This window comes from Ascaphus truei, chromosome 8, assembly GCF_040206685.1.
Source record: "Ascaphus truei isolate aAscTru1 chromosome 8, aAscTru1.hap1, whole genome shotgun sequence".
NCBI lineage: Eukaryota > Metazoa > Chordata > Amphibia > Anura > Ascaphidae > Ascaphus > Ascaphus truei.
Window position 1 is genome coordinate 25,643,445 of NC_134490.1, and position 17,470 is coordinate 25,660,914.

Consider the following 17,470-nt stretch of genomic DNA (forward strand, 5'->3'; position numbering starts at 1 on the left):
ACTTCAGATGAGGAGGATTTGTAGCGCAAATAAAAGGCAAAAAGAATGGCGCACAGAGACGCAGAATGTGATACATCTCATTATAATATGTGCACTGTGTAACTTCTCCCCCAATTCCTCCTACTGACTCTCCCCAAGGTGCAAGCTGGGGCAGAGACGCAGACTGTGATACATCTCATTATAATATGTGCACCGTGTAACTCCTCCCCCAACTCCTCCTACTGACTCTCCCCAAGGTGCAAGCTGGGGTAGAGAGACAGAGACTGTGATACTGTACATCTCATAATATGTGCACCATGTAACTCCTCTCACGGACACTCCCCAAAGTGCAAGTTAGGGCAGACGTGCAAATTTGGAGCAAAATACCATGATACACAGGTGGAGAGGGAATATGCCCCGGTTTTGCTTCATATTTGCATTGATACAAAGACCCCTATGCATTATTCACCTCCCACAAGCAGAAAAGAATGAGGATGTAATAGAGCAGTCGCACAACAGGGGGGTGCAAGGGTGCATTTGCACCCCTTAAGAATTGCATTGCGGTTACAGAGGCTCCACACTCCCTCCCACAGCAATGAAACCGATTGCCGGGGGAGAGGGTGGGGCCTCAGTAAGAGAGCAGCCCTCCTCCATTGGCGTCATGGTGATGCAGCGCCATGACACGTCCCATCACGTGACGCAGCAACGTCATGATGACACAATGTTGTGAGACGAGGGCCAGCATTGCACCCCCCAATATGAATGTTTGGTTGCGCCCCTGTGATGGAGAGATATTCTATCATGAAAATACCATTCAATGTGTGGTGAGATGTTTTCAAAGAAACATCTCACACCAGTATACATACGGAAAGAGGGATCTGACTCTAATGGATTCTCTGTTCTTGCCTTGTCATGATTAATTATTCACAGTATAAGATTTCAAGAATTTATATTACAAAATTAGCATTTTTTATGTTTCTTACATCCAGTGCTGACCTTTTGAGGTTAACTCCACCTCTGTTGGGTTGAATTGACTGAACTCTGCTCGATCATATTAATGCAAAATTTTATACATCTCATTACACTATTCCTCCAAGCCATTCCTCCCCTAATTGCTCCAAAACCTCCCTGATGTAGTCAAAATGGTGCAATTTCCATCCTTTTTAAAAACAATGCTCCACATCTGCTCCAATTTTAATGTTTGACACATATCCCCAAGGCAACTGACAGGGGGGGAGGGAGATAAAGACATGCTTGGGGGGGAAGCGGAGAGAGAGAGACGGAGAGAGAGAGACAGGCTGGAGTCGAAGAGGAGAGAAAGACATGCTGGGGGAGAGGAGAGAGAGACAGGCTGGGGGAGAGGGAGAGGAGAGAAAAAGATGGGTGGGGATAGAGGTGACCGAAAGACATGCTGGGGCGGAATGGAACATTTGGTTGCGGCCGTTTCACCGCGGCCGTTTCACCGGACCCTTCTAAACTAAGTTTTATTACTGTTTAGGGTGGGGGGATAATTTAATGGTTTTACTGCTGGGGGATTAAGGGTAAGGGCTTAGAGTAGGGGATTTAAGGGTAAGAGCTTAGGGTAGGGGGTGTAGGCACTTAGCATAGCGGCAAAGTGGCCGGTGGTGGGAGTCGTGGCGAGGCACCGGCGGTCATTTGGTCGCAGCGAAACGGCCACAGACAAATGTCGTAGACTGTACTGGGGTGGGGAGAGGAGATAGACGTGCTGAGGGAGACGAGAGAGACATGCTGAGGTCAGAGGAGAGAGACACGCTGAGGGAGAAGAGAGACACGCTGAGGGAGAAGAGAGACACGCTGAGGGAGAGGAGAGATACGCTGAGGGAGAGGAGGGAGACGCTGAGGGAGAGGAGAGAGACACGCTGAGGGAGAGGAGAGAGACACGCTGAGGGAGAGGAGAGAGACACACTGAGGGAGAGGAGATAGACGTGCTGAGGGAGACGAGAGAGACACGCTGAGGTCAGAGGAGAGAGACACGCTGAGGTCAGAGGAGAGAGACACGCTGAGGTCAGAGGGGAGAGATGTGCTGAGGGAGACGAGAGAGACACGCTGAGGTCAGAGGAGAGAGACACGCTGAGGGAGAAGAGAGAGACACGCTGAGGGAGACGAGAGAGAGACACGCTGAGGGAGACGAGAGAGAGATGCTGAGGGAGACGAGAGAGAGACACGCTGAGGGAGACGAGAGAGATGCTGAGGGAGACGAGAGAGATGCTGAGAGAGATGTGAGAGACGAGAGAGATGATGAGGGAGACGAGAGAGATGCTGAGGGAGACGAGAGAGATGCTGAGGGAGACGAGAGAGATGCTGAGGGAGACGAGAGAGATGCTGAGGGAGACGAGAGAGATGCTGAGGGAGACGAGAGAGATGCTGAGGGAGACAAGAGACATGCTGAGGTCAGAGGAGAGAGACATGCTGAGGTCAGAGGAGAGAGACATGCTGAGGGAGAGGAGAGAGATGCTGAGGTCAGAGGAGAGAGACATGCTGAGGGAAAGGAGAGAGATGCTGAGGTAAGAGGAGAGAGATGCTGAGAGAGAGAGAGAGAGAGAGAGGAGAGTAAGACCTGAGGAGGGAAAGGAGGAAACTACGAGAGGAGGGGAAAAGATGGAATGACAAAGGCTGCAAGAGAGAAAGACACTAGGGGAAAAAGGAGAGACATGAGGGGGCAAAGTAGACCGAATGTGATTATGTTGTAACATTTGCAGGGGCCCAATTCTTGAAATTTGTCCTGGACTGCAAAAATTCTGTTGGCTGCCCTGCATATCCCTATATATAACGTGTTAAAATGTTAATAGAGAGGCATTGTTATTCAGCACCTCTTAACTGCAATGGGAATATTTACTCAAGTTTCGAAGCAGAAAAACACTGCGCGGATTCCGCAATCCGTATACGAATTCGTAGAATCCAATCTGCGGATTTGGCAATCAGTTGGCGGACTATTAGGAATCCAACGGATTGCTGAATGTAAATTGTCTTTATCCAGATAAACCTTCCTGATACATATTCGGTTATTTACGTAGGTCTCCTGGCTTCAAAACTGGGGCAAAACAATTGCACCAGGATTATGAAGAAAAAACTCAAATTTCTCTTAATGACCAGATTTATGTGAAAAAAAAAATGTCATTTCTTTGTGCATTGGTTCTGCCACAGATTTGTAGCCTCTAATAATTATACCACAGAAACTTACTGTCTCCGTCCATGTCATCGTCACATACATCTCCCTTCCCATCTCGATCGGTGTCTTTCTGGTCATCGTTCTTGGCATTGCGACAGTTATCACAGGCATCTCCAAAGTTATCCTGATCGCTATTTTTCTGGTCCACATTAGGAACATAAACACAGTTATCCTGTACCAATAAAAAGAACACATGCTAGTATCCAGGACGCCTTTGATGCTCTGGTCAGCAAGGAGCTTTATCAAACACCTTTATTAGGTTAGATAGGTTTGGACCTGGTGGCGTAGCAATAGCAGGGCTTGATCGGACAAGGGCTGATAAGAAAAATGATTGAGCTTGCCTGGATGCCACCCCTGTCCTGCCTCTGTCCACCATGCACCACAAAGTCCCATAAATCTGCATCACAAAAGTGGTACCGCAACCACACGACTTCCAGACATAAGGTGCTCTTGTATGGTGGTGGCGAACTCCAGTCCTCAAGGGCCAGCGACAGGCCAGGTATTAGGGCTATCCCTGCTTCAGCACAGCTGGCGCAATCAGTGGCTCTGTCCTTCTGACTGAGCCACCGGAGCTGAAGCAGAGTTATCCTGAAAACCTGACCTGTTGCTGGCTCTTGAGGCCTGGAGTTGGCCATTCCTGCTCTTGTCCTCTCTCTTTGCACTGGTAAGTAATTGAGAATGGAGTAAGACATGCCCAGCAGTTGAGCTTATTACTATGCCCCACTGGGCGCCCCTGGATGGGACCTTGAGTTCTAGAACCTCATGCTGGGTTGATGAGTATAGGGGATTTATTTATTTTTACATTTTCCTAGTACATAAAGATGGCTGCAGGGTCACCCAATCCAAAGCTGCAATGTCATCTCACAATGATGTCACAGCTTTCTATTGACTGCCTCAAGGGGCCATATTGTTTCTCTCTGACAAGAATTCTTGTAAGGGAATTTAAAATGAAATATCTTAGGAGCCAGGGATCCCTGTAGCTGGCAGTGACGCGGTTCAGCTCTGGGGAAGCTCTAGTTTCAAATAAGGTCATTATTTTAATGTATTTAAGGAGAACGAGCAGTATGGATTGCTGCTTTGAACCTCCAGTCCCCCGTGTAAGTCAATAATCCGATAACGATCTAATTTATACCACAGTTACTAAAAGACCAACAAAGAGAATACAAAAGCAGGACTGTGTCACACTCAAGTGACTTAGCAGGTATTTCCTACTTAGATAGACTCCTTTCATAAACTGTCCTAACTTAGCCTTAACAGTTTTGCCGAAATACTGAAATAAATAAAAACATATGCTGTGCACCTTCAGTTAGGATTTTTCGGTAGATTCTCTATCATTTTAAAATGTATCCCGACTAGTGTAAGGCTGGGGCCATGGTACCGCAGACCGTGCGGAGGCGTCCGCACGCTGAGCGAACAGACTGCCTTAAGGCAGTGTTCGCGTCCATGTGGCGTGCGGGTGCGTCTGCGTTGAAGCGCGTGTTAACCTGATTTCTCAGCACGACAGACAGGTCACGTGAGCGGTTCACCCTATGAGGGCGAACCAGCTCTGTGACGTCACTGGCACGCCCCCAGACACGCCTATGGACGGCGCGCGTACCGTGGCCAAAAAACGTACCCGCTTGAAGCGGGTGACGTCACGGCAGCACACGCCTCCGCACGGGCGAAGGCACTATGGACCAGGCCTAATAAGTACTTGGCAATACACAGCATCGTATAATGCAAACTTTTAATGCCGTCAAAATTAGGCTCACTAAATTGTGAAACCCAGCAGATTTCTGTTTAGATGAAAACTGGCAAAGAAAGATTTACTGAAACTCCTACTGTACATTACTAAGACCTACACTGAACAGAAAAAGCCCATTTTATTTTCCACTGAGGAGTGTCTGCTGCTGGTCATTTTCAGATCCCTCCGGAAAGAGCGGTTTATTCTATCTGCCAATCACTGACAAGATATTAAGTCATCATGTTGTCCATTTGGTGATTGTCAGGAAGTTGCAGGCACCATAGACATCAATGTCATTGTCACATTCAACTCAACATAGGTGAAAGAGATACAATGACTGTTACTAAATTATCTATCAGAGTAGATACTTCTAACACTGGGGATACATCACTAAGTTCAAATAAAACTTTAATAAAATCACACTTCTCAGACACTTCCTCCTGGTGTGACCAAATTATCTTTGTCACAGGTAATGCCAAAAATGATATTCTTGATATGAGAACACACAAAGCGATTACGTGACGTGAATGTTCTTATTTATTCGCTGTAGTCTGCATTTAATTGCAAGTTACAACATTAAAAACTTCCAAACCTGTATATTGGATATACCATCTCCATCAGCATCATCGTCACAAGCATCTCCTATTCCATCTTTATCAGCATCTTCCTGACCTGAGTTCGGCACCGTTACACAGTTATCCTGAAATGGGCAAAAATGCAGATTCCGTTGACTGAGATGTTAACCTCCAAGGACTGAAATCAGTGAGATGTAAGGGGTCTGGGCTGTAAATTAGCATTTTAATGGAGAAGTGCTCATTTTTATCATTGAAACTCTATTGAAGTTTATGAGACTGTCGGTGCTGAAAATCAGCGAGACTCGCAGAAAAGCTGTGAGAATTGACTGGTCTGCTTTTGTCATGCATTATTTTAATTAAACTATCATGAAGGTGCAATCCCTGGCAGCTGACCAAAAAAACATTTTGTAAATATTTGTGCAATTTCTATGAAAAATAGAATGTGACCATGTTTAACAGATTCAGAGTTTAATAAACACAGGAAGAGTACCACGACTTTTCTTTAATGTAGTGGAGCAAATATCATTACGCGCACACAGGACAAAGATATTCGCGCTGACTTTTTAAAAGACTGAACCGATTATATCTTCATGCAATAAAATGCCGCGAATCTGAAATACGCTATAGATGATGCATATGAAATGTTTTAAATTCATAGGCAAGATACAAAAGAGACAAAGCAAATCTACCCCCTGCTGTGTTGTGATGAGATCAAACACGGGGCTTTCCTAATTTGATTCTGTGTGACCAGCACCTGTGTGCAAACATTTCCTTGTCCGTGTACCAAATCATTTGTAGTGTAGTAATTACAGGCCTTGCTATTCTTTTTTTACCTTTTTGCATTTCGCATCAGAGCATCTCAATTTTTCATCTGGGAATCCATCAATGTCAGTGTCCTTCCCGCAGATTAATCCGTTCCCAGCCCACCCCACTGCACACTGTGGGAAAAGAAAGGCAGAAATATAGTATCTGTCACTCCAAATGCAAAGCTGTTAATAAACATTGTTGTTTCTTCCTCCGCGGCATTGCTAGGACGTGTCGTTTCCGGTCACCCTACAGCCGTAACGCTAATCCAGTACCTCATTCTTTCCCATCTTAACTACTGCAACCTTTTGCTATCTGGACTTCCTGCCTCACACGAGGGATGCATCAAAAATCATTTTAAACAACAAATTATGCGTCATATGTATCAAGTCGTCCTACATATGATGCGCATGTTTTGATGGTTTGTTTTACTTTTAGCATTGACGTTTTGAGGCACCAAATTAGTGTCAGGCAGGTTTTTAACCTTCAAATTGTATAGTGCAGGGGTGGTCAACTCCAGTCCTCAAGGGCTACCAACAGGTAGCCATCAATCCAAAGATGTTCAGAACCAATAATAATTTCACTCCGTCATGAAATATTCCCAGACTATTGATCAAGGACATCACCGGGAGAAAAGATGGTCCGTGCTAGTTATAAGGTAATAACGGACATAAAAGCGTTAGGATTTGAGAGAATTTCGTAAATCAGCATATTAAACGAAATTGCATTGCACATTGACTTAAAGCTGGCGAATCACTTGCAAACTCTGCCGGGGCCGCGGCTTTTTTCACGACTCAAAAAGGGAAACATTCGCATGGTTTGTGACGTCAGGCAAAAGCTTCGCACATCTCCACTCCAGATTCTCTTCAAGGTTTTCTCAGCCACTCTGGAACATTGGACCTGTCTGACTGTCAGGAGTCGATGAAATTGGGATGACCATCGGTTGACTAGCAGTTAAAAGCTGTCAATTGTGAAGAAAGCCACTACGTACATTCAATTTGCCACAGGTCAAGCCCTACAGCAATGACTGAAAAGTGAAGTTCTGGGTAAAGGAAAAAAAAATCTATTCTGTCATACATGCATTTATATCAATAAATGCAATGTCTCCAAGTAATGTTTAGACCCATTTTATAACTTAACAAGGGTTGTAAGATTTAAAGGGTTATTCATTAAACTGAGATAGTTCCAATTAGGGCACTACGCCATGGAAACTCCCATTGACGTGAATGGGAGTTTCCATATCATAGTGCCCTGATTGGCACTATTGCAGCTTAATGAATAAGCTAGTTAGAAGGTGAGCAGATAAGGACAACAAGGTACTGAATAACCGGATCACACCCTACAAGATCTAACCTCTCCAAGATGACCAAGAAGATAAACAGGTTTGTGTTAATGGTCAATAATGCTTATTTTCCAACCACATAAACCATACACCAAAACACTGCTCTACAGTGAACTGATTTCTACACCGATTCCCTACTTTAGGATTGGATCCTGGGAGTAGTGGTTCTCAACTTTATACGATCCTGTTTCACTGTGGACAGTGGGACCACAAGATTTTTTTTAAATATAGGACAACTAAGTAACAAAGAACCATGAACTGGTATAAAAATGGCACAATCTTACCACACAAGCGATGGTCCCATCCCGTTCAATGACACAGTCGGCTTTCTCGTGGCATTTGCTGATCTCTCCATTCGGACATCTTCTTTCCATTCTGCACGCTGAGGTTTGATCTCCTCCTTGCCCTGCTTTACAAGGACTACTACATTTGTATGAACCCTTTTGTAAAAAAAAAAAAAAAAAAAAAAAAAACAATAAGTATTCATGTCATGTCAGCAGGCACAGAACAACATGTTTATCAGTTTTTACCTGCACACCCCAAAAAAAATATATTATTGTTTCAGCTGATCTGAAACATGCAGTCTTCTCTGAAAAAAACCCTGCAGGCAGTGTCATGGGCCAATTAATATGGGGGGACATTGTTACAGTATGATGCACGTTGATCACCGTATTTCTAGGCTCATCAAGAAATGATTGAATTATTAAGCTCACCAAGCCTTATTCACAGCCACAAAAGTAGTATCATCATGGGGTAAAGAAAAATAAATTCCTTTTATGAACTCAAATATTTGTGGTTTGATTTTGAGATCCCTTAAGGAGAACTATTTGCCAAAGTCTCCCAGGTACAAAACTGGGTGTCTTATGGTGCCGTAAGGTAACTTACTGTAGTAACATAGCAAATTAGGTTGAAAAAAAGATATGTCCATTCATTTCAACCTTTGTTAAATTCTAATTGGGGGATATAATCATCTTTGAGTTGAGTTGATTGATCAATCGTTGACTGAGCCACTGATTTGAGCCACCTGTGTTGATGTAGGGATATCCTTAGAACCTGACCTGTTGGTGGCACTTAAGGACTGGAGTTGGCCACTCCTGGTATAAATGATGGTTAAAATATTTACCTTTGTGTTGGTGCAGATTGAGTTTGCAGGACATGGTTTATTTCCACCTTCACATTCATTAATATCCTCACACACCTGAAGGAAAAGGACAATTATACAGTAAATATGTATATATATATATATATATATATATATATATATATATATATATTTTAACAAAACAGTGCTTAACTGGAGAAATGGTAAGTTGTTTTTTTTGCCATGGCACTGGGAATTATTATTCGGGCTACACCTATATATAACAAAGACTCCCATGGGAAACCATTTAGTACAAATTGGTCATTTTTGCTGCAAGCTTTTTAGCTTTTGTTTAACTCACGTCTCTAGTAATAACCTATTTTATTGTCTGTGCCTACTGTAATTTTAATAGCAAGACATCTCTCAGCTTCATTAGTATCTTTAGCACCTTAGATCTGCTCTCCTGGAAAGTGAGCTGTGGAACCACAGTTCAGACTCAAAAACCAAATGTCATCTATATATCCATGCTTTGATTCAACACCTTTTTTTCTTGACAGATGTGCCACATAGAATAAGCCTATCCATTAGATCTTTTACATTTGTAAGCTCCCTCCGAAAGGGTTACCAACATGGCTATTGTATGCTGGTCCCCACTGAGGGTTGCTATGGGAATCCAGTTTTGTCACTCAGGGGTATTTAAAGAGGAGGGACCAATCTAGAAGGTTAGGTTCCAGGATGACATGAGGAGAGGAGTCTCGGGGAGAGTAGATAAGTAATGTTTCTAAAGTAATAGTATAGCCCAGGCCTCCCCGTGTATTATGTTGTTAATACCCATTAAGTTACATTGTTACATAGTTACATAGTAGATGAGGTTGAAAAAAGACGTACATCCATCAAGTTCAACCTATGCTAAATTTAGACAACAGATACTTTATCCTATATCGATACTTACTTATTTATCCAGAGGAAGGCAAACAAAAAACCCCATTAAGGGGAAAAATTAATTCCTTCCTGACTCCAAGAATTGGCAATCGGATTAATCCCTGGATCAACATCCTTCCCATGTATACTTACACTGGCGACACACTTTATTCGAGCTCGGCTAGTCCCACGAATTCGGGTATACCCGGGTGTATTGAGGTTTGTGACTGTTTTCTGCCCGAGTGCATTGAGTTATTTTCCGGCAGGGATTGAAGCATTTTATTCCCGTTGGCTGCAATACTGCACAGTACATATATATATACTGCATTACAATTCATGAATTTATGCCATCTGGTAGACACGCGAAGCATTGCAGCCTATTAAATCCTAATCATTATCATTTAACAGATCAGCCGCCCGTCAGAAGGCATGAACCCAGGCTGGGAAGGCATATGCAACGGGGCTTGTCATAGGTGAGGAGCGGCGCATTCCAGGTATCTGCCAGGTACATACCGGGTATTTGCTCGAATAAAGTGTGTCGGTGCAGTATTTGGTATATCCCTGTATACCTTTCCCATCTAAAAAGATGTCCAACCTTTTTTTGAACAAATCTATTGTATCTGCCATCACAGTCTCCATGGGTAATGAATTCCACATTTTAACTGCCCTTACTGTAAAGAACCCTTTCCTTTGTTGCTGGTGAAATTTCCTTTCCTCCAACCTTAAGGGATGGCCCCGAGTCCTTTGTACTGCCCGTGGGATGAATAGTTCTTTTGAAAGCTCCTTGTATTGTCCCTGAATATATTTGTATATAGTTATCATATCCCCTCTTAGACGCCTCTTTTCTAATGTAAATAAATCTAATTTAGCTAGCCTCTCCTCAGAAGTTAGAATGTCCATCCCCTTTATTAATTTGGTGGCTCTTCTCTGCACTCTCTCTAGTTCCATAATGTATTTTCTTAGGATTGGTGCCCAAAATCGTACTCCATATTCAAGGTGTGGTCTTACTAATGCTTTGTAAAGGGGCATAATTATGTTTACTTCCCTTCCATCCATTGCCCGTTTGATGCAAGATAAGATCTTGTTTGCCTTTGCAGCTACTGCATGACATTGGGCACTATTGCTAAGCCTGCAGTCTACAAGCACTCCTAAATCCTTCTCCATCAAGGATTCCCCCAATATATCTCCATTTAATTTGTAAGTCGCCTTTTTATTCTTGCATCCCAAATGCATAACCTTACATTTATCTGTATTAAACCTCATTTGCCATTTACCTGCCCACGTTTCCAGTCTCTCCAAGTCCTTCTGAAGAGAAATTACATCCTGCTCTGATTCTATTACCTTACACAATTTAGTATCATCAGCAAAGATGGAGACTTTGCTCTCGATCCCAACCTCAAGGTCATTAATAAACAAGTTAAAAAGCAGGGGTCCCAGTACCGATCCTTGAGGTACTCCACTCACGACTTTAGCCCAACCTGAAAAAGTTCCATTTATGACAACCCTCTGTTGTCTGTCCTTTAACCAGTTTTCAATTCAGGTGCATATATTATTACTGAGTCCAATTTTCTTTATTTTGTACACCAACCTCTTGTGTGAAACCGTATCAAAAGCCTTTGCAAAATCTAAGTAGACCACATCAACTGCATTACCCTGGTCTAAATTCCTACTTACCTCCTCAAAGAAACAAATAAGGTTAGTTTGGCAAGATCTATCCTTCATAAATCCATGCTGACTATTACTAATAATTTTGTTTTCCATTAGGTATTCCTGAATATTATCCCGTATTAAACCTTCAAGTAGTTTCCCTACTATTGAAGTCAAGCTTACAGGTCTGTAATTCCCCGGGTGTGATCTAGCTCCCTTTTTAAATATAGGCACCACATCTGCTTTACGCCAATCTTGTGGTACTGAGCCTGTGGAAATGGAGTCCTTGAATGTTAAATATAATGGTTTTGCTATTACTGAGATTAACTCCTTGATAACTCTTGGATGTATGCCATCGGGGCCAGGTGCCTTATTTACTTTAATTTTTTCAAGTCGCTTATGAACTTCTTCCTCAGTTAACCAATTGTTCATTAATATGGAGGTTGTGGCTTCCTCCTGTAGCGCTACTATTGAACTTGATTCTTCCCTGGTAAACACAGAGGCAATGAATTTGTTTAATACCTCTGCTTTTTCCTTATCTCCAATTATCTGCCTACCCATCTCACACTGAAAGGGTCCTATATTTTCTTTTCTCATTTTTTTGTTATTAAGGTACTTAAAGAACTTTTTAGGGTTGACCTTACTTTCTATTGCAATCCTTTTTTCATTATCCATTTTTGCTAATTTTAGGGCCCTTTCGCAATTTTTGTTACATTCCTTATAATTCTGATACGATGTCTCTGTCCCTTCTGACTTAAAGAATCTAAACGCCTTCCTCTTCTTGTCCATTTCCTCCCCTACCTGTTTATTTAGCCACATTGGTTTTTACTTATTTCTTTTATACTTATTACCCAAGGGTATACACTTATAAGTGTGCTTTTCTAACAATGTTTTAAAGAATGCCCATTTATCTTCTACATTTTTCCCTGCAAAAACATCATCCCATTGTATTACTACTAGATTAGACCTCAGTTTATTAAAATCTGCCTTTCTAAAGTTTAAAGTCTTTGTTGAACCCAAGTAATCTGTTTTTTGATCATTTATTTCAAATGAGACCATGTTATGATCACTGCTACCCAAATGTTCCAGGACTTGAATATTTGTTATTACTTCTACATTGTTTGATATGACCAAATCCAGAACTGCCCCTCTCCTGGTTGGTTCCTCAATAATTTGGATCATATAATTATCTTTAAGCACCCCCAAAAACCTATTTCCTTTTGTTGTAACGCTAATCTCATTGCCCCAGTCTATGTCTGGATAATTAAAATCCCCCATTATGCAAACATGACCCAGTTTTGATGCCTTCTCCATTTGCAAAAGTATTTTAGCTTCCTCAATCTCACAGATATTTGGTGGTTTATAGCATATTCCCACAAACATTTTCTTTATACTTTTACCTCCACTGCTAATTTCTATCCATAAGGTCTCTACATTTTCATCATTCCCTTCATAGACATCATCCCTTATAATAAGTTTTAGATCCGGTTTAACATATAGACATACTCCACCTCCCCTTCTATTTGTTCGATCCTTCCGAAAAGAGAATAACCCTCTAAATTAACTGTCCAGTCATGAGTTTCATCCCACCATGTTTCAGTAATGCCTATGATATCATACTGCTCCCATGTAGCTATTAATTCAAGCTCCCCCATTTTATCTGTCAGGCTTCTTGCATTAGCAAGCATGCATTTAAGTTTCTTTTCAGCCTGTACTATTATCTTATCTGCTCCTTCATTTCTGCTCCCACTTGTATAGTCTTTAGAAGTTTTCTAGTATTATCTCTATTTACTATGGGTATATCACTGCTTGTCAAACTTGCACTTGCACTTGCCCCCATTCTACCTCCATACCACCTTGTATCCTCATCTATTCCATTTAGTTCATTATCTGTTTCATTTCCCTCCCCCCTCCATCCTAGTTTAAAATCTCCTCCAACCTTTTTAGCATTCTCCCCCCTACTTCATTGAGGTGCAATCCGTCCCTAGAATATAGATGGCACCTCTCAGAAAAGGAGTCCCAGTGCTCTAAAAACCCAAACCCCACCTTTCTGCACCACTTTCTTAGCCATGCATTAACCTCCCTGATCTCTGACTGTCTCCCTGCGGTAGCGCATGGCACTGGTAGTATTTCAGAAAATACTACCTTGGAGGTCCTTGCCTTAAGCTTTTGGCCTAGATCCCTGTAATCATTTTTTAGGACCCTCCATCTTTCTCTAACTTTGTCATTGGTGCCAACATGTACCAAGACCGCCGGATCAATCCCAGCACCCCCCCCCCCAACAATCTATCTACCCGATCCGCAATGTGCCGAACCCGAGCACCCGGGAGACAACAAACTGTTCGGTTCATGTGGTCCTGGCAACAGATTGCCCTATCTACCATCCTAATAATGGAGTCCCCTACCACCACAATATTTCTTTGTATCTGAGCATCCTGGGTCCCCACTGTGCTGGAGGAACTATTCCCCTGGCTGCTAGATGAATTAGTCTCCCCCAGCCTTGCCATTTCTGCCCCAACATTCCCAATATCTTCACTCAACATGGCAAATCTATTGGGATGTGTCAGCTCAGAAGCGACCTTCCTCTCCCTATTGCCCCTGCTTCCCCTTCTAACTGTCACCCTGCTACCTACCTGCTCCTCACTAACAGCAACTAAGCTACCTACCTGCTCCTCACTAACAGCGCCACCATCTGCACCACTAGTCGAAGCAAGGGCCTGCTCAGTGAGCTCTAATTCCCTTTCAAGATTGCCAATGTCCCTCAATATTGCAAGTTGCCTCTTCAGATCAGCAATCTCTGATTCTAAAGAGACCACCCCCTCACACTTTTCATAGCGGTATGCTCCTTGGAACAGCTGCTCCAAGTGCACATACATGTGGCAAGATGTGCATTGAGTGGCATTTTCAATCCTGCTCATTCTAGCAACTATGAAGTTTAGAAGTACTAACAGTACACTGTACTTCAATAAACTATACCTTGTTTAACCCCTTCCTTGTTCAAACTGCTTCTGGTTCTAACTGCACACACTTTAACCAACCAGCACTTCAATCAACCACACAGATCAATCAGTACACGCATGCTCAGGATTCGTTAGTTAGGATCCTTGATAGAAGGAATGGCATCCAGAATAGGTAATAGAAAGCAATATGGCACTCCATAGAGGGCCTCATGAAAGATGTTTCCCAGATGCTGGGGTATTAGATCTAACCGCGGATCGGCACTTATATTCCTCATCAGTCTGTGAGGAAGTGACAGTTCCCAAACAGGTCAAGGGTATTTGGTCAAGTAAGAAAAGACCATCAGGATTCCAGTAGGGACCCAGAGTAATCGGATTCATACTGATAATTATTCCGAAGCAACAAGGGGGGCAGAGTCCTACATTTACTCAGAGCAACTAAGTCAAAGTACCTTCATTGAAGTGCTAAGATTGGGTACTGATGGAAGAACTGCATTCATGTATGTCTGTTACAAAATACAGTGCAACATTGTTAACGTGTATGAGCGGTCCCTGTTTATGGGGACACAAATAAATGACTGTCGTACTTCAAAGGTTCCAGGTGCCCATTATTCTACAACCTTGCTACCTCATCGCCAGCCGCCTGAATCCGGCCCCTGAACCAAGGTAACACATTGGGAGTAGCCATATAATACACCCCTGATTTATTCTCCCTAGGAGCTGGGCAGGTTACACATTTGATGCAGAATATTAACTAGGGAGGTTTATACATCCTCCTCAGATTTACAGTAGCACACTTGTTGGTGCAGAAAAATGGAAGTAAAACTTATAGAAGCATAATTTGATACATCCCATTATAATACATATGTATGTATATCTTTATTTAAATAAATACATATACATATATATATATATATACATATATATATATATATATATATATATATATATATATATATATATATATATATATATATACATATATATATACATATATATACATATATATATGAAAGAACAAAAAAGTGTGGCGCCAGAGTAGTACTAGGGTGAACTATAAGTGAATCAACTGTAGTGATTGCTATATAAATAAAGTGCATATGATTCTTAAAGTGTACCTAAACTTCAAATGTGCAATAATAGATAATTTATAAATAAATGTGAAAAATATTACAAAAAATACAAAAAGTGAAAACATGAAAAATATCAAAGTCCAACCAGTCCTTCAATAGTCAGTCCATATTGGGAGGTATAGATGTGTACAAGGGGGTCTTCGGCTGCTCTCAAATGGGATAAACCACCTCCACGGATACCTACAAACAGAAAAAGAGAGAGAGCGCACGCCCCATAGCATAACACTGTATGTTTATTTTAAAATAAGGGAAGGAACGGGGGGGGGGGAATCAAACTCACAAGATATAAAATTATAAAAGGCAGTTTGTGAATAATATCACCACCATCCGGTTCTGCTGGGCAAAGTCACTTCCCGACCGCTGATCAGGATAGCCGCCAACCGGATACCAGGGACGCCGTTACACCGTTTATTTGCTGCCCCAATTCAGCTCTCCACTTCCGAAATGGCCGCTGTGTTCTTCCCGCGCTGGGTATGGCCTCAGGCGCGTGCGCAGTGTCTTCGTGACATAATCGCGCTCTCAGTTTCCCTTTATATATATATATATTGTGATGCCCACACCACGTTGCAGTATCTTTTTGTCCTAGAATAAGGTATTTCTCTACACTGAGTTTATTTACAGGGTTAAATTATATACCAACAGGCCCACATTCCCTTTAAGTCAAAATCAATTTATTCCTTTACTATTATCATTACACCATCACATACATATACATTAGAGCTATTTTTATATACACCACACAAGCACACTTATTTTCATTAGTTAATCACACAGGTACTGCGGTCATTTCTGAGGATTCTTCTGTCCTTGGTTAACAACAACCTTTTCTCCACCTCTGACTCCAATTGTAATCTAAGTTACAAATCTATCACTGATGGATTACCAACAGGTAATATATGATACCCTAAAACCTGGTTTCAATATATTGTGTAGCTAATTGTTTGCTGACCATAGATGAAGGGGGTTAATTGGGTAGGTAGTATTTAGTGTCATCAGTACTCTCCAATTCTTGAGATTTCTCAATTAAATTTTGTATTATATTGCTAATCATGTTTTATAAAAATAATGTCAATAGATAATGGTTGATCTAATCTAGATAGTAAAAAACTTTCCATTTTAATTTACAAACATAATTGTTTATAGTATCACATGTTGATCCAATAAATTATTTAATTTCCTCTAATTACTGAACAAATAGGTATATCAATTGAAACGTAATTACAATACATTTATATTCCCCTTTTTTATTATCATATGTGTTTTCCAAAATTCTTTAAAAATACAGTGTGGTCCTCATAACTTGTCCATTGCGATCGGTTTAGTACCAGAAATTGAATCAATGGACTAGTTTAAAGTGTGTCATTAATGTCCTAATTCTTTTATTGTTTTTAATTGTATTTGCAAATGAACTTTGTTATAAATACTGTGGGGTTACAACCAATGGGTTCCCTTGAAGAAGTCATCATAGATGACGAAACACGTAGGGTGTGGCTAAAGCAGAGGAGGCACTATTCCCACTGAGAGCTACATTGCGGATTGAGAGAAACGCAGATTTTGAGAGGCTCAGCCGAACAGAACAGTGGATACATCTTTGGTTCCCTTGGTGGTGCAGCAGCCAGAAGCAGGCAAGAGTGGGCTCGGTTTCCTGGAGGGACTTCCGTTTTGCGGGACACCAGACCAGGTGAACGTCACTTCCGGTAGAAGGAGACCGCGCATGATAGGACACCATTGCTGGCCCGGACGCTACCACTGGCTTATGAGGGCCTATCTCATAACTGCATTTTAATACCGATATACTTGTGAGTGGGCATTTGTCTGTTTTTAATGTTCCATAAAATTATTGTTATACTTTAATGCACTAGGTGTGCGCCTGTTTTTTTCTTTTTTCTTTCATATATATATATATATATATATATATATATATATATATATATATACATATATATATATATACATATATATATATATACATATATATATATATATATATATATATATATATATATATATATATATATATATAGTGATGCCCACACCACGTTGCAGTATCTTTTAGTCCTAGAATAAGGTATTTCTCTACACTGAGTTTATTTACAGGGTTAAATTATATACCAACAG

At 41.5% G+C, this 17,470-nt stretch overlaps 1 protein-coding gene across 1 annotated transcript in view; it reads right to left on the bottom strand.

Moving 5' to 3' along the window:
- COMP (cartilage oligomeric matrix protein) overlaps positions 1-17,470 on the bottom strand; it is a 73,861-nt gene that overhangs the window by 19,746 nt on the left and 36,645 nt on the right. The window contains exons 6-10 of the mRNA XM_075610875.1: positions 8,737-8,811; positions 7,898-8,053; positions 6,301-6,405; positions 5,485-5,592; positions 3,182-3,341 (exon numbers count right to left, since the gene is read on the bottom strand). Coding sequence (XP_075466990.1) covers positions 3,182-3,341; positions 5,485-5,592; positions 6,301-6,405; positions 7,898-8,053; positions 8,737-8,811 — 604 coding nt within the window. The remainder of the gene's footprint in view (positions 1-3,181; positions 3,342-5,484; positions 5,593-6,300; positions 6,406-7,897; positions 8,054-8,736; positions 8,812-17,470) is intronic.